The 22,367-nt window shown below is 46.3% G+C and overlaps 1 protein-coding gene across 6 annotated transcripts in view; it reads right to left on the bottom strand.

Annotated features, from left to right (window-relative positions):
* LOC124038241 (bifunctional heparan sulfate N-deacetylase/N-sulfotransferase 2-like) overlaps positions 1-22,367 on the bottom strand; it is a 194,987-nt gene that overhangs the window by 21,337 nt on the left and 151,283 nt on the right. For 3 of the 6 annotated variants that reach the window (XM_046353852.1, XM_046353850.1, XM_046353853.1), the window contains 2 exons: positions 11,459-11,510; positions 7,697-9,397 (listed from right to left, as the gene is read on the bottom strand). In XM_046353852.1, coding sequence (XP_046209808.1) covers positions 7,697-8,719 — 1,023 coding nt within the window. In that variant the 5' untranslated portion in view covers positions 8,720-9,397; positions 11,459-11,510. Of the gene's footprint in view, positions 1-7,696; positions 9,398-11,100; positions 11,125-11,458; positions 11,511-14,449; positions 14,526-22,367 lie in introns of those variants that run through there. The other 3 variants (XM_046353855.1, XM_046353856.1, XM_046353851.1) reach the window with 3 other exon arrangements.

Here is a 22,367-nt window from a genome sequence, read left to right as displayed (position 1 = left end):
GAGTTTGAGAGGATCTGCAGAGAAGAATTGGAGAAACTTGCCAAATACAGGTGTGTCTAGCTTGTAGCGTCATACCCAAGAAGACTCGAGGCTGCTATCACTGCCAAAGGTGCTTCAACAAAGTACTGAGCAAAGGGTCTGAATACTAATGTAAATGTGATATCATTTTTTAAAATACATTTGACAAATTCAAAAAATCTGTTTTTACACATTGAGATATGGATAAAGTTGCACTTCTTACGGCTTCCACCATATGTCAACAGTCTTTTGAAACTTGAATGAGCATTCTACTATAAAGGAGAGGCTCATGAGACCTCTGAGTCAGTGGTCTGGCAGAGAGCCTTGGTCTCATGACGCGCACCCCCGATAGAGTTACCTCTCGTTCCAGTGCATTTCTGAAGACAAAGGAATTATCCGGTTGGAACATTATTGATGTTTTATGTTAAGAACATCCTAAAGATTGATTCCATACATCATTTGACATGTTTCTGAAGGACTGCACAGGAACCTTTCGAGTTTTTGTCTGGATGAAGTGCCTGCGCCTCATGAAGATGGATTACTGGGCTAACAACAAGTGGCTATTTGGACATAAATGATGGAAATTTATGGAACAAATCAGTCATTTATTGTCGAACTGGGATTCCTGGGAATGCCTTCTGATGAAGATCATCAAAGGTAAGTGAATATTTATGGTGTTGTTTCTAACTTTGTTCATTCCAAAATGGCGGATATTCCTCTGGCTGTTTTGGGTTCTGAGCGCTGTTCTCAGATTATGGTTTTTCTGTAAAGTTTTTTTGAAATCTGACAAGGAGAAGTCTAAGGAGAAGTATATCTTTAATTCTGTGAATAACACTTGTATCTTTTATCAATGTGTATTATGAGTATTTCTGCAAAATCACTGGATGTTTTGGAATCAAAACATTACTGCACGTAAGGCACCAATGTAAACAGATTTCTGGATATAAATATGCACATTATCGAACAAAACATACATGTATTATGTAATATGATGTCCTATGAGTGTCATCTGATGAAGATCATCAAAGGTTAGTGATGAATTTGATTTATATTTCTGCTTTTTGTGACCCCTATCTTTGGCTGGAAAAATGGCTGTGTTTATTCAACTTGGCTATGACCTAACATAATCATATATTGTGCTTTAGCTGTAAAGCATTTTTAAAATCGGACACGATGGGTAGATTAACAAGATGTTTCTTTCATTTCCTGTATTGGACTTGTTAATGTGTGAAAGTTACATTTTTCAAAAAAATATTTTAGAATTTCACGCACTGCCTTTTAAGCAGAATTTTGTCGAGGGGTTCCTGCGCTAGACAGTTATTTCAAATCAAATTTTATTTGACACATGCATCGAACTCAACAGTTGTAGAAATGACTGTGAAATGCTTACCTAAAAGCCCTTTAAGAAAATAGAGTTAAGTAAACTAAAGTTTAAAAAAATAGTTACAATGAAATATTAATAACGAGCCTATATACAGGTTACGGGTTAGTCGACTAGGCATAGATAATAAACAGCGAGCAGTGTAAAAACAAAGTGGGGGGGGGTTGTCCTGGCACCACACTGGCAGCTTATTGACGTCCTCCCTATAGGCTGTCTCATCATTGTCAGTGATCTGGCTGTTGTGTCATCAGCAAACTTAATGACAGTTTTGGAGTCGTGCTTGGCCACACAGTCGTGGCTGAACAGGAAGTCCAGGATCCAGTTGCAGAGGGAGGTGTTTAGTCCCAGGGTCCTTAGCTTAGTGATGAGCTTTGAGGGCACTATGGTGTTGAACTATAGTCAATGAACAGCATTTTAACATAGGTGTTCCTTTTGTTCAGGTGGGAAAGCGCAGTGTGGCGTGCGATTGGGATTGCGTCATTTGTGGATCTGTTGGGGCGGTATGTGAATTGGACTGGGTGTAGGCTAGGGTTTTCGGGACGATGGTGTTGATGTGAGCCATGACCAGCCTTTCAAAGCACTTCATGGCTACCGACGTGAGTGCTACAATGTGGTAGTCATTTTGGCAGTTTACCTTCACTCTCTTGGGCAAAGGGACTATAGTGGTCTGCATGAAACATGTAGGTATTACAGACTCGGTCAGGGAGAGGTTGAAAATTTCAGTGAAGACACTTGCCAGTTGGTCCGCGCATGCTTTGAGTACACGTCCTGGTAATATGTCTGAATGTTGACCTGTTTAAAGGTCTTGCTCACATCGGCTACAGAGACTGATCACACAGTCGTCCGGAACAGCTGGTGCTCTCATGCATGCTTCAGTGTTGCTTGCCTCGAAGCGAGCATAAAAGGCATTTAGCCTGTCTGGTAGGCTCAAGTCACTGGGAAGCTCGCAGCTGGATTTCCCTTTGTAGTCCATAATAGTTTGCAACATTCGACGAGCATCAGAGCCGGTGTAGTATTAATCAATCTTAGTCCTGTATTGACGCTTTGCCCGTTTGATGGTTCGTTTGAGGGCATAGTGGGATTTCTTATAAGCGTCCAGATTAGTGTCCCGCTCCTTGAGGATGTACGGTCACTGCTTGACAATCACCGGCTGACAAAATTTTGTGACCGCCACAGCCCTAATAATACCCTTTTAGTGTAAGAGCTGTTTGAAAAGACGGCATGACATTGCAGCCTGTTTTGGCGGGATGATGCTTTGTTCTGCCTGGTGAGACCAAAAAGAAAGAGAGTTCTAAACCTCTCTGCCAATAACAGCTAGTTTTCCCCTTCCCACTCAGACCACGCCCAGACAGTCCTTGCACAATGCTTGCTTGAGAAATCGGTCTTTGCTAAGAAGCTATTTTTGTTTGTTTTCAATTAAAGTAGTCAAAAACAATCACAGTAAGGTCCTTAATTGTTACCAGGAAATGATTTGATATTGAGACAAAAACAGCTGCATTGGGCCTTTAACAACTAGATTGGATACAACAAAATGCAGATGCATCATAAAAGTCCGAGTGGAAAGACAAGTAATAAATAAATAAAAATATCTGCTGTACCCATAAAGGGTAAAAAAAATGTGCACATGTTGGGGTATTGTAAAGATTTTAATGGGATTGCAAAGCAAACCTGCGGAGCTCTGGAGTCCTGTTCAACAAATTCCCCAAACCGTCACACTTTATCAGCTATATCAGATGACTACAGCAGCATCCTCACACAAATCACAGCATGGGGAAAGAGATTGCTGCTCTGCCTCCACATATCAACCCAGAGCTGCAGAGCTATGCACTTTACCTCCACTGTTCAAACCTCTGGGAGAGAGATAGCAGCTGTACCTGATAAGACCCAATCGCTGACTTATTTAAAGGGGTACTGATGTCCTTGAGCATGTGTGCATTCACTGTTTGTTTTCCTTGCAGATTAGGATGAGTGTGTGTCTGTGTGTCTGTGTGTCTGTGTGTCTGTGTCTGTGTCTGTGTCTGTGTCTGTGTCTGTGTGTGTGTGTCTGTGTGTCTGTGTGTCTGTGTGTCTGTGTGTCTGTGTGTCTGTGTGTCTGTGTGTCTGTGTGTGTGTGTGTGTGTGTGTGTGTGTGTGTGTGTGTGTGTGTGTAAATATGATCCATGTCTCAGTATTGGCTGCCTAGGAGCACCTGAGGTTTGCTGACAGAGATATGTCTCCCCACAGACATATCAAGACATAATTCATGTCTGATGACAAGCAGCGATCAGAAACTGAACAGCAGCGTCTGATATCTTCTCCATCTCCTCCAGCACAACAACAACTGCTCCTCTTTTTCGAAAGTCCTTCAGTGTTTCTGAGGAGGACGTGGGGGACTGAGAGAGGCAAAACTAAACAGGGGGTGAGGTAAGGGGCAGTGTCCTGTGGGCACACAGACAGAACTTGGTGCCAGCCTGGAAAAGAAGAGAATAGGTAGGGAGAGCTGGGGTAAACAGAAGGGCAGAATGAGGGTGGGGTATAAGGGTTAGTCAGGGGGCCCTTGTCAGTCAGTCTCCACTGCAACTGATCTCCACCGTCTGTGTGCGCTTCTATTTCTTCTTCAGATCATTGACCTCAATATGCTTGAATTGTCTTGAGAAAAATCTAAAGACATTGTGAATTCCCTGGGCTGGCTAAAAACCTCACCCTGCAGTGATGATCTGACTTAAGCCTCTGGGCATTGGCTGACCCAGAGGCTTAAGACTTAGACTGTCAACAGGACTCCCACCTGGCCTGCATAACAGGAGGATGATGAAAGGGGACATGGCCAAGGACAAACATCAGCAGCTGCCATTTACCATATGGGCAGAGAAATATAAATGCTTATTTAAGATGCTAAGGTGAGAGAGTACCCATCCAACCGGAGTGAATATGGAAGCACTCCAAGTGCACTGTATGTAAATTCAACCATCGAAAGAAAATAGAGTATCGCTGTCGTTACATCGAAGGAGTCAACCATATCAAATGCACCATGGAAAAGTGAACAGGGGTATGCGTGTATGGGAAATCAGCTTTAGTGTTTAGGAGTCTGAGGCTGCACCCCCAGAGTGAGAATAGACGAGATTAGTGGTCCATTAAGGCATCAGCATGCTTCAGTTCGGCTGGTGGCTAGCCGAACGAGTGATAGGCAAATCGAACGAGTGTGCAGTCCACAATTTTTTAAAGATTTTTTTTAAAGGTGTGGATCAGCTTAATATTGCGAAAATAATGTTGCTTCCAATGGTATTGTCTGTATCATTTCCAATCCCCCATATCTTTTTGGTAAATATATATATCCATACACGCATGCATACATATACACACAAATACATACTTTTATTTAAAGAATACCTTTATTATTATTCCCCGCAAACCCTACCGCCGATCCTCCAATTGGCGTAAACTAATAAACACTTCTGCTTTTACCTTCAATTTATACATCTTATACACATTTTACAGACAGTCTACTTTACAATAGCTCTCTCTTGTTTGTTCGCACAATTTTAAATCCAACTAAGATGTTTGGTGCAGTATTTCTAAATGAAACAACTTGCCTTAAAACGAGTCATCTCACGTTGAATGACAACAAAGACTTTACTGAAGAATTCCCATTGTTGACGAAGGGGCATAGACTTCGGGTACCGACTTCAGCTTGCCTCAAGATTCTTTTTTTTTTACCAAACAATCGCCCCCCAAAAGTCCAAAACAAACAAAAACGTCACAAAATGTCATCATAATATATGTTTCGGCTGGGAAGCATGCGGACACCTTTAGCCACGCCTTGTTTATGCCCTGCTACTCGCCTCACAACTGCTTGAGGTGATTAAAGCTGCTTTGTTGAACAGGAGGCCAGGTGGTAGTGCAGGAAGGCAACACAGCAGTAATTAAACTATAGTCTGCATAGCAACAGCCACAACATTTTACACCATGTCAGGACAGGTAGAAGAAACCTGACCAAAATCTATGAGCTAGAGCTGTCCCGGTCAACTGTAAGTGCTGTTATTGTGAAGTGGAAACATCTAGGAGCAGCAATGGCTCAGCTGAGAAGTGGTAGGCCACACAAGCTCACAGAACAGGACTGCCAAGTTCTGTAGCGAGTGAAATTTGTCTGTCCTCGGTTGCAATGCTCACTATGAGTTCCAAACTGCCTCTGGAAGCAACGTCAGCACAATAACTGCTGGTTAGGAGCTTCATGAAATGGGTTTTCATGGCTGAGCAGCAGCACACAAGCCTAAAATCACCATGTGCAATGCCAAGCGTCGGCTGGAGTGGTGTAAAGCTCGCAGCCATTGGACACTAGCGCAGTGGAAACATGTCTGACGGACGGATCTGAGTTCGGTGGATGCCAGGAAAAAGCTACCTGTCCCAATGCATAGCGGCAACTGTAAAGTTTTGTGGAGGAAGAATAATGGTCTAGGGCTGTTCTTCATGGTTTGGGCTAGGCCCCTTAGTGCCAATGAAGGGAAACCTTAACGCTACAGCATACAATGTCATTTTAGACGATTCTGTGCTTCCAACTATGTGGCAACAGTTTGTGGATGGCCCTTCACTGTTTCAGCTTGACAATGCACCCGTGCACAAAGCGAGGTATGTACAGAAATGGCTTATCAAGATTGATGTGGAAGAACTTGACTGGCCTGCACAAGAGCCCTAACCTCAACCCCCACCGAACAACTTTGGGATAAATTGGAAAGCCCACTGCGAGCCAGGCCTACTGTCCAAAATCAGTGCCCGACCTCACTAATGCTCTTGTGACTGAATGGAAGCAATCCCAGCAGCAATGTTCCAACATCTAGTGGAAAGCCTTCCCAGAAGAATGTTATAATGGCAAAGGGGGGACCAACTCCATATTAATGCTCATGATTTTGAAATGGGAAGTTCGACATACTTTTGGTCATGTGGTATAACTCTCTGGATCAATATGCTGTGGTGAAAATGTTATTTGGATAGACATCAAATACATTTCAGCATCTTTAACACATTAGAAAGTGGTAAGTGGTTCCATTGACTTGATGCTCGAGAGACCGAGTTGGCCAATTCCTTTCAGAGAGGACCACTTCTGTTCAGAAGATTGAGGTGAGCAAAATCAATGGGCCATTCTTCCGACTACACTACCTTGGCTGTTCTATTTTGTGCTCCACAATTAATCCATATATACACGTAATGTAATGTCGCTTTCTCCATTTAGAGAATGGCCTCAAAAGCATGTACCTGACTCGGCTGCCTGAGACGTCAATGGTCTATTAGTCATACAATTTCCACAGGAGCAATTAAGCAGAAATGTCTAACCGGTATGATAACTAAACACTGCGGCGGTGCCAACAGTACATTTCTCCTTCCATATGCCCTTTTTATGCAACTGCCTGGTACCAACCTTGTCAGGTTTAGTTGATGACAGGCTCATTAACTGGCTGAACGACTCTGGGTTGCCCTGCACCTCCCCACCCCTCTACCACTCGTGGGGAAGGAGACACTCTTGGAGTGAGCAGGTCTCTTTTTGCTGAAGCGACAAGCTTGCCCCCTTGTACCGTCCCCCATTACACTCTAAACTGCATCCCTGTTATCAGTGCTAAAGCCTAATTAATACTCCTATTATTTCCCATTAATTGTGTTAATTTAGTTTGATGCATTTGGCAGAGTGGCCCTCCAGGCAACGTGGCTCGCTTTTTTGCACTGCAAACTGCTGACGTGGGTTAAATGTGTTCAACAGCTATATAGAGCGGTGAGAAAACCCATTAAGAGCGCTGTGACGTACTGGAGACTCTCACACATCTGTTTTTGTCACTTCAAACAAGGTTTTGTTCAACGTTGTCCAGTGGAGGTTTTCTCAAAGTGAAGAGAACGTAAATCTATTTGACACAGTAGCATACTAACAACCAGATACTAGACTAATGGCAGAAGAGACCGATCGTGTTGCGATTCATCCTAATAAACGCTAGACTTTATTTGGCCTTGCCCTAGAATCAAGTCACACTTTACGTAGAATGGCAATGGAAATCAATATGTTCAACCGTGTGTCCCACGGTGAGAGGAGTAGGAAAGACACACTTTCTTAAAATAATCAAAGGGTGCTTTAACAGAAACATCTACACTTGTTAAGGTGACAGACTGAAATAATCTTCCCTTTTGGAATATTCTGTGTTTCTGCGTTATTAATCATCTTTACACAATCTTAATTACCACTGACAGTGAACCTAGGCAAATGAATTGAGCCTCACATACAGGCCTACCATGAGAGCAGAGAGAGAGAGTGTGAGAGAAATAAAGACCGAGTGAACCCACCTCTACGTCGGTCACCTTCATGCGGGTGCCCTCCTTGCCCACGAAGATGTCGTCCACGTCCACCAGCAGGTGGCGCTCCAGCGAGAGGCAGAGCCGCTTGCCCGTCAGGTAGGCGATGGCGTCCACAAACACCAGCTTGTGCAACCAGTAGGACAGGTTGTTTCCAAACAAGACCCTCTGGATGCCGTCGTGAAGCCCCAGGTCCTGGACCACGGTGGAGTGCATAGCCCTGAGTGGCCCCAGGTGGGTCAGGGCGTCAGAGGACTTGGTGCTGGCCAGGAGGACAGGCTCGTAGGTGGAGTGGTTGGACTGGAACACAGTCCAGTCGTCCCCAGGCAGGGGGCCCTGCTCCACCTCATTAGGTCTGGTGATGTAAAGCAGAGGGGCATTGGGGTTGATTCGGTAGTCCCTCAGGCCCAGGTGGGAGTGCAGAAAGAGAGGGAAGCCCTTGAGTTGGGCGCTGAGCAGCGAGTTCTCGTTGGCCTTGAAGAAGCCGATGATGCCTACACTGTACTCCACGCAGTACTTGTCCAGCAGATCGCGGTTCCAGGCGTCCAGGTTGACGTACTTCAGCAAGTTCTCGTAGATAACGAGGGCGTATCGGCCACGGTTGCGCTCAGTCAGCGTGGGCATGTCTCCTTTCCCCGGGGCGATCTCGGTGCGGTATCGGAAGCGGCTGGACTCCAGGATGGCCACGATCTCCTGGCCCAGCTGAGAGTAGATGCTCTCTACAAACACCAGCACCACCGGATCCGTACCAGAGTTGTCCATGGCCTTCACCTGGCGTAGTCGACCTGAGCGAGGCAGGAAGAGGGGCGCCCGCTGCCCCCCTCCCACAGCCACCGGCACCCCCCCGCAGTCACTGAAGGGCAGCGGGGGTGCCTCCTTGATCTTGGGGCTGTTGCTGACGTAGTAGGCCAAGAAGGCCATGGAGAGGAGGCAGAAGACGATGAGCGCCAGGATGAGGCGATGGAGCTCCAGTTGCCTGACGCCCCGCACCAGCTTCCACAGGCTGGCCACCATAGCCGCAGCACGACAGGGGCAGAGCAGAAGGCAGTGTCGGGGACGAACAGAAGCGTGGCACAGCAGCGGGCAGGGACACAAGAAGAGGAGGAGGGGGAGGGTTGAGCTCCAGACACTGGCACCAAGCTGTGCTGAGGAATAGCCATTTACGCTAGGTCACCATGGCCCCCATAGCCCATGACTCTCCGTCTGTGGCCCTGCTCGTCTCTCCACCTCTCTGGATGCAGGACAAGATGCCTGGCTGGCTGCTCTGACTGTCTGCGCTGGGCTCAGGGCTCTCTCTACACTCTCCTCCCTCTCTTTCTCTTTCTCCCAGGCTCGCCCGTCCGCAGCTCTGCTACCGAAGAGGATTGGGTTTCTCTCTCTGTGTGTTCCTCACACTCCTCCTTCTACGCTCGCTCCCCTCCTCTCTGCGGATCTCTCTCCTTTCTCCGTCACTGAACACCACACCACTCCCTTGTACACATGTAAACACGGCCGTTATCAGGAGACACTGGTTGTATCTCGACCCTATCGTGGGTGTGTAGCTCCTGCTCTCAGGTTCTGTGTGTGTGTGGCTGTACGTTATGTTCAGCAGCTTCTCGGCTGGGGGCCGGTTGGGGCTGGGGCGCACCCTGAACACTGCCCCCTGTGGAGGCCCAGCTTGCTCATCTTGGGGGCGGCAGAGGGAGAAAAAGCCTGAAGGAGGGGCAGAATGTGAGAGAGAAGAGAGAAGAGAGAGAGAGAAAGTAGGGTTAGTGCACATCAGATCACACCATGTTCTTGTATCCAAAATGTGTCCTCAGGATAATGTCTTTCTCACACAAAACTGAAACAGAAGGAAAAGTGGTGAAGCAGGGTCAACAAAGACAGCAATTCAATTAAAAGTACAAATACATGTTAACTTGACATTGATAGACAAAAATAATTTGTTTGCACTTTCAAAAACTGCTCAGCTAACAGCATAATCAATCAAAGGCAGCTATAAAACCTTAAGATTGTAACTTCCTGTTAGACTTGTTCCCAGTGGGTACACGTCGTCTGTTTGCTGACAGTGGCCCAAAACCCTACGTCTTCAGAGAACAAGTCAGAACATGAGGCAGGGTCAGTTTACTGATCATCTGATTTCATGATGCTTCCATATGGCCTAAAAATTGCAGCCTCGTGAATTTCCCACCATGTCCCCTCCCCCAACTCAAAACCAGGCTCAATCTCCAAAGCCCTGTGTCATGAACACATTTCCTCATGAAGCCCAAAATAGCCACGGCAGAACCTGAACCAGAACCTCCTCCCGCACTCTCTTCCTCCACAAAGATAGCGTTACAGGTGTGAAAGGAAACCTCTGACCTTAAATGTGAATGATGTGTGGGTGGGTGGCTGAGGGTGATCACAATCTCAAAAGTGGGCCAATGCTGCACAGCACAATATTTTGTTTACGATTGCAGCCGGTCGAACCCAGACGCAGGTGCACAGTGGTAGCTCCGGAGGGGGGGAGAGTCAGGGAACTCAATGACGCGAGAGCTGCTCACTGTCAGTGTGTTAGCAAACTGGGAAATATCTCCAGAACAACACCTGCCTTAAACGGGAGCCACCAGAAATTTAAGGCATTCCACTTGCAGTGGGCTGGGTTGATTCCACTGAGACCAGGTTACGAAACTAGCTCACGCAAATCCATACATCAGCAGTGAAAGAGTGTCTCAGTCCCTGCAGACTGGCTGGATCATTTATCACTGTGGGAGGACTGGAAGAAGCCAACATGGCACTACAGTGCAAATACAAATATGTGGTTAACTGCAAAGAGCAAAACAAGTAGCCCATATCAGTTCGTTATTAACAAAAAAAACAGACATCGAGTCCGAAGCCAAGACAGACTCTCACAGCCCTGCATTATAAACAGGATGCTGCAATCTATCAATGTTTCCCTGACATGATCAATGTCATCCACCATGCCCCTACGCAACATTCCCTGGGCAAACACTTAAAGGAGCATTTTTCTCTCAGAAGTGCCAACTAAGCCTTGGCTTTAACAAAGGCACCTTGACCGAGAGAAACAAAGACGGAGTAAAACAAAGGAAGATGAACACACAGACAGCAAGAGAGATCCAGAATGGACAATGAGGAGTGACAAAGAAAAAGGTAAGCAAGAACTTGAGGAAGGAGAGAGAAAGATCTTGACAGAGACCCTCCCGACTATAATGTAACAAGAGAAACCCTCATGGTGCTTCCGCTCTGAAACCCCCGCATCCCCCAACCCTCCGCCCCCGACACAGAACCTCTGAGACGTGGCGCTCTGGAGCGGACCACCCTCCCTCGACGCAGACACAACCCATCACCCTCAGTGTGAACAGGGGGGCATCCTGAAACAGGAACCTGCTCTATTCTTAGCCTGAGAACAGCCTCACCTCGCTGACCACTTCCCCTCCAACTGGCTGCAGGGAGACAAATCACAACAACACTGGGTCCTCCTCTTCCTCCCACAGGGGCACAGAGACTGGGTGAGGAGGCGGCACTAGGTTGGACGGGCTATCGAAGGGAACGATGGGTCAGCGTCACCTTGTCCTCTGAAGTCATGTTTTTTTATATATATATTTTTTTACTACTGCTCTCTGTAGAGAGTTGGTGGTCATACCTGGAAAAGAATGGAGGTGGGGTAATAGCGACTAGGGTAAGGATCTGACTGAGACTGGGGGGAAACAGAGGTATATAAGCGGTGGTAGGTTTGAGGTGGTGTTATGACAGGAGGAAGCAGAGAGGTGTCACCTGAAAAAAGGCGTGTGTGTCTTATCTAACGAGGTTGGTCAGGCAGGAAAACCTGTGAGGGAGAGAGCAGAAAGAAAGAACATGAGAATGCAGTGCTGAGATTTCCCCATCTAAAGAGTGGGTGTTCAGTGTATTTTCTATCTACATAGCGCCCAGTCATCCTCCCAGCCACACAGACAAGCCTTCGGTTAAGAGAGAGAAAAACAGAAAGAGACAGAGCGTTTGACCCTGAACACAACCATGAGTCCCACAGGGCTCCCAGTGAATTTGACAGATTTTACTGCTGACATTTGAGACAGAAACCGGCCCCAAGAGCAGGTCCAGGACGGATAAGCCCAACGATGTGGGGGAGAGAAGAGGGAAATGAGCTGGTCACTGACCATTTCACACCAAGGCCAAACTGATTCATTGAGCTTCCTGCTCCACTCCTCCTTATATACACTGCTCAAAAAATAAAGGGAACCCTTAAACAACACAATGTAACTCCAAGTCAATCACACTTCTGTGAAATCAAACTGTCCACTTAGGAAGCAACACTGATTGACAATACATTTCACATGCTGTTGTGCAAATGGAATAGACAACAGGTGGAAATTATAGGCAATTAGCAAGACGCCCCCAATAAAGGAGTGGTTCTGCAGGTGGTGACCACAGACCACTTCTCAGTTCCTATGCTTCCTGGCTGATGTTTTGGTCACTTTTGAATGCTGGCGGTGCTTTCACTCTAGTGGTAGCATGAGACGGAGTCTACAACCCACACAAGTGGCTCAGGGAGTGCAGCTCATCCAGGATGGCACATCAATGCGAGCTGTGGCAAGAAGCTGTGTCTGTCAGCGTAGTGTCCAGAGCATGGAGGCGCTACCAGTAGACAGGCCAGTACATCAGGAGATGTGGAGGAGGCCGTAGGAGGGCAACAACCCAGCAGCAGGACCGCTACCTCCGCCTTTGTGCAAGGAGGAGCACTGCCAGAGCCCTGCAAAATGACCTTCAGCAGGCCACAAATGTGCATATGTCTGCTCAAACGGTCAGAAACAGATTCCATGAGGGTGGTATGAGGGCCCGGCGTCCACAGGTGGGGGTTGTGCTTACAGCCCAACACCGTGCAGGACGTTTGGCATTTGCCAGAGAACACCAAGATTAGCAAATTCGCCACTGGAGCCCTGTGCTCTTCACAGATGAAAGCAGGTTCACACTGAGCACATGTGACAGACGTGACTGGAGACACAGTGGAGAACGTGGAGAACGTTCTGCTGCTTGCAACATCGTCCAGCATGACCGGTTTGGCGGTGGGTCAGTCATTGTGTGGGGTGGCATTTCTTTGGGGGGCCGCACAGCCCTCCATGTGCTCGCCAGAGGTAGCCTGACTGCCATTAGGTACCGAGATGAGATCCTCAGACCCCTTGTGAGACCATATGCTGGTGCGGTTGGCCCTGGGTTCCTCCTAATGCAAGACAATGCTAGACCTCATGTGGCTGGAGTGTGTCAGCAGTTCCTGCAAGAGGAAGGCATTGATGCTATGGACTGGCCTGCACGTTCCCCAGACCTGAATCCAATTGAGCACATCTGGGACATAATGTCTCGCTCCATCCACCAACACCACGTTGCACCACAGACTGTCCAGGAGTTGGCAGATGCTTTAGTCCAGGTCTGGGTGGAGATCCTTCAGGAGACCATCCGCCACCTCATCAGGAGCATGCCCAGGCATTGTAGGGAGGTCATACAGGCACGTGGAGGCCACACACTACTGAGCCTCATTTTGACTTGTTTTAAGGACATTACATCAAAGTTGGACCAGCCTGTAGTGTGCTTTTCCACTTTAATTTTGAGTGTGACTCCAAATCCAGACCTCCATGGGTTGATACATTTGATTTCCATTGATCATTTTTGTGTGATTTTGTTGTCAGCACATTCAACTATGTAAAGAAAAAAGTATTTATTTATAAGAATATTTCATTCATTCAGATCTAGGATGTGTTATTTTAGTGTTCCCTTTATTTTTTTGAGCAGTGTAGTTTATAGAGAGCGCTCCCTTCCAGCTGCCTCCTGTCAGTAGCAGTGGCCCGGGGCTATCGCCCCGAGCAGCTTATAAAGCCTAAATGCTGAGGCTGCTGACGGCTGGAGGAGCAGGCTTGAACCGTATTAGGTCCTCCTCCTCACCCCGGGCTAGTCTGGCTCACACTGGGGAGGGAGGACTAAACCACAGAGAGAAGGAGAGATTCCGACTACTAATCCCACAGACCCCACCCTGCTGCAGACTGGATCAGCAGACACAAACAGGGCAGCAGGTGGGAGCTGGGGAGGTATGTGTGTGTGTGGGGGGGTGGGGCGGGGTTCTCTCTCAAAGGTGTGTGAAAGAGAGAAAGTGCGCAAGAGAGTATATTGGGCATAAAAAACAAACTGAACAAGCTCATCCTGAATGAGTACCGATCTGGAACATAAAGCCCACAGAGAGATTTTTCCTAGAAAAAGGTAAGCATTTCTCTTTCAAACCCTCTCCTTATTTTACTGCATCCTGACTATAGAAGTGCTACAGTATATAGAATGGCATGCAGATAAAGAGTGGAAATGAGGGGACTCTGACGACCTCTATCACAGGACCAGATGGGTTCCTGGGTTGAAAAGTCCCTGATAATACTTCAAATCACACAGAGCATTACATACCAAACTATCCATTTGCCGGACAGATGCCCTGTTATTCATTCTGGTAGTTTAAATTATTGATGTATTTTCTTTACACTCGGAAGAGAGCAGCCACGTGTTTTTAAATGAGGCGAGATAACACAGGGAAGCAGAGGGCAGAGGGAATGACAGATCAGACGATAACAGAGGTTATTCGATCTAGAGAAGATTTAAGAATGCTGCAAGATTGTATCATAGCGAATAAGGCTCAAGTCTATGTAAGCGCACGCACGCACGCACACATGTGCACACACATACACACACCCACACACACACACACAATTGCTGTCCTACACCTGGGTTTGCTCTTACCAGCGTCTCTATTAAGGACCAGCATGCATCCTGTCCACACCATTTGACTGACCCCTGACCTGAGACTACGGTATACCAGAGTGGGAGGCTGCTGTTTCTACTGGTGCCTCACATTCCACAGATCCATCCAGGCAAGATGATGAGGAGTTGACCTAAGACACAGGTCTAGGATCAGATTACCCTACCCTAATAACTTTAACCATGGGGGGGGGGGGGGGGGGAATGCAATACTTACATCATTGTCTAGTGGCAACAACTTCATCCTACCAAGTCAGTACATTCAATGCAGGAACCCACCGGTAGGGGGAGATAGGCCCACAGTAACACAATGACTGGGCTCCTTTGAAGGCAACAGGAGAGAAGGGCAGGGGACTGTTATGTGGCCCCAGGGGTGTCTTATTTATTCTCTCACAGGTGCGCTGCCTCATGGTCAGTATAACCTATGACTTATCCATCCAACACTTACAAAGAGCCTGACTGGAAACCCTGATAAATGGGGTCAAAAAAGCGAAGCCTCAAATTGCATTTTGTGAGGGCCAATGGCAAGACTGAGAACAATAGACTTAAAATGCTGCTCTTGGAGATCCATGTTAAAACATTTTAATACTTTAAGTGGAGGTTACCATGAATATGTAACTCCTAAATAAGGCATAGGGTCAGATTAGGGTACATGGCTGGCCTGAATTGAATCGGATAAATTGAGAGAAACTGTATATGTGCGTGTAATTCACCTAGCCGAAAGGATGGATCGAGAAGCCTGCTGTGTTGATCAGATGCATGTCCATCTACTGGAATATCAAGAGGGACGAGAACCACTGTGTTTGCTCTGTGAACCAAAAAGCAGACGGAACAAAGGGAAGAAAGGAAAACATGAAGTCCTCCCCCTCTTTAACCCTCCTCTGTTCGGACCCCAGGGTCATGCACCCAAAAGCCCAATCAGAGGAATGCTGACCATCAAATTCCGGGAGGAAATGCCCTCCCTCCCTCTCTCCATCCATCCATCCCCCTAAGGGCTTCCAACAGAACAACACGCCCGGTAGACTGTGAGCAGCTCTGACACCTAACATGAAACAAGCAGGCAGGAGGGTCGGTTGTATTTCTCTGAACGTTTGTTCCTTGTTGTTGAGTGATCTTGGAATAAGGTTGTTCAGCAACGATGAGAGCGACAGATCTGCCGGTTTTCCCCAGTGTTACATGAAAGCTGAACTCTGTGTGTTTGTTTAGCGGGTTATGAATTTGTATGAGGGTCGATAGAAGAGCTCTCTCCTCTCTCATACCGCAGGACTATAATGGAGTGTTCTGGACTCAGATAAATCCCTCTCTTCATTCGTTTTCTCCTTCGTTGCCATGGAGTTTGTCTGGCTTCAAACACTGTGGATATCTTCTCTTTAGCTGGAGGCCAGGCACGGAGTCTATGGTAATAGATAGATTAGAACATACTCGCCTATATTTTTTTAAATAATCGTATAAACTTCGGGCATTAAAACTGGGCCGGTTTCCCAGATACAGATTAAAACTAGTCCTGGACTTAAAGTCAATTACAATGTAGATTCGCCATTGAGAATGCATTTTAGTTTGGGACTAGGCTTTATCCGTGTCTGGGAAACCGGCCCCAAGGGTGCTACAAAGCCCATGAAAGCAAAATGATTTGGTAATCTATGGTATTTTAAATAGTACCTATCACTTGAGTTGACCATAACCTTTAGCTAATGTTCAACTACAACACGTTCACAATTGAGTGTAGTAATAAATCAGCAAAGGTCAACATCTAAAGGAAATGATAGTTAATAGATGGAGCTCATAGAAAAACCATGAACAATGATCCAACCATTCTGATCATTATCTCTTCCTGACTAGCAACACTCTATTGGAGTTATGAGTAGATCATAACATGGACTGCTATGTGAGCCAGCATCGACTGATAGAAACTCAACAAAAAAATAAACGTCCTCTCACTGTCAACTGCGTTTATTTTCAGCAAACTTTACATGTGTAAATATTTGTATGAACATATTAAGATTCAACAACTGAGACATAAACTGAACAAGTTCCACAGACATGTGACTAACTGAAATAGAATAATATGTCCCTGAACAAAGGGGAGGTCAAAATTACAAAAATAACAGTCAGTATTTGGTGTGGCCACCAGCTGCATTAAGTACTGCAGTGCATCTCCTCCTCATGGCCTGCAACAGATTTGCCAGTTCTTGCTGTGAGATGTTCCCCCACTCTTCCACCAAGGCAACTGCAAGTTCCCAGACATTTCTGGGGGGGGAATGGCCCTAGCCCTCACCCTCAGATCTAACAGGTCTCAGACGTGCTCAATGGGATTGAGATCTGAACTCTTTGCTAGCCATGGCAGAACACGGACATTCCTGTTTAGCAGGAAATAATGCACAGAACGAGCAGTATGGCTGGTGGCATTGTCATGCTGGAGGGTAACCCCTCCAGGATGAGCCTGCAGGAAGAATATCACATGAGGGAGGAGGATGTCTTCCCTGTAAGCACAGCATTGAGATTGCCTGCAATGACAACAAGCTCAGTCCGATGATGCTGTGACACACCACCCTAGACCATGACGGACCCTCCACCTCCAAATCGATCCCGCTCCATAGTACAGGCCCCGGTGTACGGTCATTCCTTCAACGATAACTGCGAATCGGACCATCACCCCTGGTGAGACAAAACCGCGACTTGTCAGTGAAGAGCACTTTTTGCCAGTCCTGTCTGTTCCAGCGACGGTGGGTTTGTGCCCATAGGCGACGTGGTTGCCGGTGATATCTGGTGAGGACCTGCCTTACATCAGGCCTGCAATCCCTCAGTCCAGCCTCTCAGCTTATTGCGAACAGTCTGAGTACTGATGGAGGGATTGTGCGTTCCTGGTGTAACTCGTGCAGTTGTTGTTCCCATCCTGTACCTGTCCTGCAGGTGTGATGTTCGGATGTACTGATCCAATGCAGGTGTTGTTACATGTGGTCTGCCGATCAGCTGTCCGTCCGGTCTCCCTGTAGCGCTGTCTTCGGCGTCTCACAGTACGGACATTGCAATTTATTGCCCTGGCCAAATCTGCAGTCCTCATGCCTCCTTGCAGCATGCCTAAGGCACGTTCACGCAGAGGAGCAGGGACACTGAGAATCTTTCTTTTGGTGCTTTTCAGAGTCAGTAAAAAGGCCTCTTTAGTGTCCTGAGTTTTCAAAACTGTGACCTTAATTGCCTACCATCTGTAAGCTGTTGGTGCATTAACGACCGTTCCACAGGTGCATGTTCATTAGTTGTTTATGGTTCATTGTACAAGCATGGGAAACCGTGTTAAACTCCTGTACAGTGAAGATCTGTCAAGTTATACAGATTTTTCACGAATTATCTTTGAAAGACAGGGTCCTGAAAAAGGGCCAGTTCTTATTTTGCTGAGTTTAATCAAATTAATTTCCCCATTTCAGCCTATGATAGAAAGACAGAGGGAGGTCTTCTCATAGACTGGAAACACAAAATAATTACTGTAAGCTTTTATTTCAAGTCTTTCCATTTATGGTGACTTAGTTCAACTTGATTACCTTTGACTAGCAAATGTATTCTCTCCCTCCTGTCATTCAATAGCTTGACAGTTCGTGGAAAGCAATGCAAACACACAGCACTGGCAGGCATGGCTTTGTTCGCCAGATGGACAGCTAAAAATATCTACATTGAGTTTGAGACCATGGTCTTAGTTGAGAGGACAGAAGAGGAAACACCAAGACTGCTCGGTGCCGCAGAGATAGAAAAAAAAAGTATTCCTCTCTTCATCATCAGCCTCCCAGAGAAAAACATTCAAATATAATCTCCCTCATTAAAGCAGACTAAATATTTAAAGATTAGAGATGGCACTTCATTAAGCAGGCCATCCGTCGCAGCGGAGCACTGGCGCAGGGAGAAAGGAGGGTAGGGAGAAAGATGGATAAGAGAACAGGAGAGAGATAGACAGGAAGAGGGAGACAGAGTGAGAGGGGGAAAGGGAGAGAGAGAGACAGAGAGAGACAGAGAGAGACAGAGAGAGACAGAGAGAGACAAAGAGAGACAAAGAGAGACAGAGAGAGAGAGAGAGAGAGAGAGAGAGAGAGAGAGAGAGAGAGAGAGAGAGAGAGAGAGAGATGTCACAATATTTACACTGTTACCAGGTGCGTTACCGCTACGGCAAAACCACCGGGGCCCAGTTAATCTCTCCATGGAGTGCCATGCAAACACTAGGGCAACCAGCTGGAGATAAGGAGGGAATGAGGCAATTGTGGAGGTGGAGAGAGAGGGGGAGAAAGAGAGCACAAGGGGGCTGAGGCCTCCATTACCATCTGTGTATCACGCCAGGAGAGCCATGACAAAACAGGGGAATCAGGCGTATATTTTACCAGGCAGGAGAGAGTGGCCCTGGAGTGATGGAGAGGAGATTGAAACAATACAAACCCCAGCTGAGAAAGCACTACTGACAAGAATCAGGCTCAGGGAATCTCAACAGCAAAACACAGGAAGTATGTGTTGAGGGACTGTATGGGATTCTGCTGTGTTCCTTCTACCTCCGCGCGTTCCATTCCCACACGCAACGTTGTTGGTGTTTACGTAATAAACCGCATGCATCTGCACGGCTGGTGGAGGAGCCACATAAGGCCACCCACCGTGTGTGTGTATGTGGGTATGTCAACATTTGAAAGGGAGTGGGGTATCATGAGGTCCACATTCACAGTCATAATTATGGCTAAACCCCACCTATTCCTTAAATGTTTCTTCTTAAAATCTGATTTTAAATCTAACCTTATGCCTAACCATAACGCTTTGAATAAATAGGTATTTTTATCTCCTCAACAATAATAATGCAGTAGTAGCCAAAATAGGAATCAAGGAGGAAATAAGATACATTACCCTATGCAGGAGATTAGTAGACAAGTCGTCTGTATAGTCACTGGGGTTTGGTTGAACAGGAGAGGTAAGGTTGATGTGAGCATTGCCATTGGCCTTGGCATAGGGGTAAGGTGGAAGGCCTAGTGGCTCTGTGTGTGTGTGTCGGTATTTGTGTGTGTCAGTCTGGCAGCCAGTATTGAGGAGGCAGTGCCTTCTCAGAGAGCAGGCCAAGGCTATAATCCGAGCGGAAACGCGGCACGGTCAACACTCTGTTAGTGTGTTTTGAAGTGCTCCTGTTGGGAGTGTGTGCATGCACATCCAGTATGAATTAATTTTTGTGTTTATGTCCCAGGTGTGTTCTATATTTGTGTATTTCAGAAAGCAGCGATGTGCCTCTCGTTCCCCCTCACTATACATTAATAGCCTGTGTGAATAAGACAGCTTCTTCCTGTCAATGCAATTTAATCTCTGAATGCCACCTTGTTTCAGGCTCCTAAGCAACTTTGCAGTATTATACTTTTTTATGTATTATTTCTCATTATTAGCCCAGAACGCTCTTCACATTTTCATTATGTACAGCTGGAAATAACTTTTGGGATTTCAGAGAGGCGTTAACTCACCAGCATTTCAACCAAGAATATGACTTTCCTGAATTGGATCCTTTGTCTCGTACCTTCCAAACCGATTGAATTTATCCCAGGGGCTGCTCCAAGATGCCGCCGGTGGAGAAGATGTATTCGGAGTGGACTTTTAGTCCGACTCAGGAGGCGTGCACACCATCCACCGCCTCTGTCCAGTCCCTGGACAATAAAGTTGACAGGCTCAGGGCGAGGATCTCCTTCCACAGAGACTGTAACTTACTCTGTATCATGGAATCATGGCTCTCTCTGGATATACAGTCCCCGTCCATACAGCCAGCTGGGTTTTCAATAGATTGTGCAGAAAGAAAAACAGAACTCTCCGGGAAGAAGAAAGGCGGTGTATGTTTCATGATTAACTACTCATGGTGTGATTGTGGTAACGTACAGGAACTCAAGTCCTTTTGTTCACCCGACCTAGAATACCTCATTATCAAATGCCTTTTGATAGTTTTCTTCACAGCCGGGGAATATTCCCCCTCAAGTGGATACCACGACCGCTCAAGGAACTACACCTTGCGCAAACTGGAAACTGCAAATCCTGAGGACGAATTTATTATAGCTGGGGACCTTAAAGCAAATCTGAGGAAAACGCTACCGAAGATCTATCAACAAATCATCTGCAGTACTCGAACTTCAAAAACTCTCAACCATTGTTACTCTCCCTTCCGGGATGGCTAACAGGCTCTACCCCGACCTCCCTTCGGCAAATCAGATCACGACTCTATTTTGCTCCTCCCTTCCTATAGGCAGAAACTCAAACAGGGAGCGCCTGTGCTAATGTCATTTAACCAGTTGGATTTAGGGGGCGCTATTTTAATTTTTGGATGAAAAACGTTCCGTTTTAAACAAGATATTTTGTCACAAAAAGATGCTCGACTATGCATATAATTGACAGCTTTGGAAAGAAGACACTGACGTTTCCAAAACTGCAAAGATATTGTCTGTGAGTGCCACAGAACGGATGGTACAGGCGAAACCCAGATAAAAATCCAACCAGGAAGTGCCGCATTTTTTGAAACCGCCTCATGCCAATGACTCCTTATATGGCTGTGAATCAGCTACGAATGAGCTCAGGTTTTCCACGTTTCCCCCAAGGTGTCTACAGCATTGTGACGTCTTTTTAGGCATTTCCCTTGAAGAATGGCTGTGTCTCCCGCAGAAAACCTTGTGTAAAATACTGAGGTAGCCATTTTTCCAATCGCTTCTTATGAGAAACCAACTGCCTCGACGGATATATTATTGAATATATTTGTTAAAAACACCTTGATGATGGATCCTAAACAACGTTTGCCGTGTTTCTGTCGATACTATGGAGCAAATTTTGAAAAAAGTTTGGCATTATAGTTGTAGCATTTTTCGGTCGATTTCTCAGCCAAGCATGGTGAAGAAACAGGAGCTTTTGCGCCTACAAAAAATAATATTTTTGGAAATAAAGGAACATTTGCTATCTAACTGGGAGTCTCCTGAGTGAAAGCATCCGAAGTTCTTCAAAGGTAAATGATTTAATTTGGTTGCTTTTCTTATTTTCGTGAAAATGTTGCCTGCTGCCAGTAGAGCCTAGCATAGCATTATGCCATGATAAACTTACACAAATGCTTGTCTAGCGTTGGCTGTATTTTGAAAATCTGAGATGACAGTGTTGTTAACAAAAAGCTAAGCTTGTGTTTGAACATATTTATTTCATTTGCGATTTTCATGAATAGGAAAAGTTTCTAGGGTTATTTATGTCCGTTGCGTTATGCTAATGCATTTGAGGCTATGATTACACTCCCGGATACGGGTTTGCTCGTTGCAACTGGTTTTAACGCTGGTCTGACCAATCAAAATCCAAAAGGGGGAGGCTTGCAAGCCGAAGAACACCATCCCCACAGTGAAGCACGTTAGCTAAGCCAGGGATTTGGGTTAAGGTTTGGGTTAAGTTTAGGAGTAGGGTTAGCTAACATGCTAAGTAGTTGCAAAGTAGCTTAAAAAAGTAGTAAGCACCACAACCACCACGACCCATGGGCGGCGCACAATTGGCTCAGCATCTTCCAGGTTAGGGGACGGTTGGGCCAGCAGGGTTGTCCTTGTCCCATCGCGCACTAGCGACTCCTGTGGCGGGCCAGGTGCACTGTGTTTCCTCCAACACATTGGTGCGACTGGCTTCTTGGTTAAGAGGGCATTGTGTCAAGAAGCAGTGCGGCGTGTTTGGGTTGTGTTTCAAAGGACGCCCAGCTCTCGACCTTGGCCTCTCCAGAGTCCGTACGGGAGTTGCAGCAATGAGATAAGACTAACTACAAATTGGATACCACATAATTGGAGAGAAAAAGGGGTAAAAGTAGAAAAAAAAATAGAAAAAATAAATGAAGTAGTAACTAATTACAATGCTAAAGTTGTCCATGATTAGATTCGAACTCACATCCTTCGCGTTG

The sequence above is a fragment of the Oncorhynchus gorbuscha genome, linkage group LG06, assembly GCF_021184085.1.
Source record: "Oncorhynchus gorbuscha isolate QuinsamMale2020 ecotype Even-year linkage group LG06, OgorEven_v1.0, whole genome shotgun sequence".
Classification (NCBI taxonomy): domain Eukaryota; kingdom Metazoa; phylum Chordata; class Actinopteri; order Salmoniformes; family Salmonidae; genus Oncorhynchus; species Oncorhynchus gorbuscha.
Note: the sequence above shows the minus strand (reverse complement) of the source record. Positions and strands in the feature narration are given on the sequence as shown.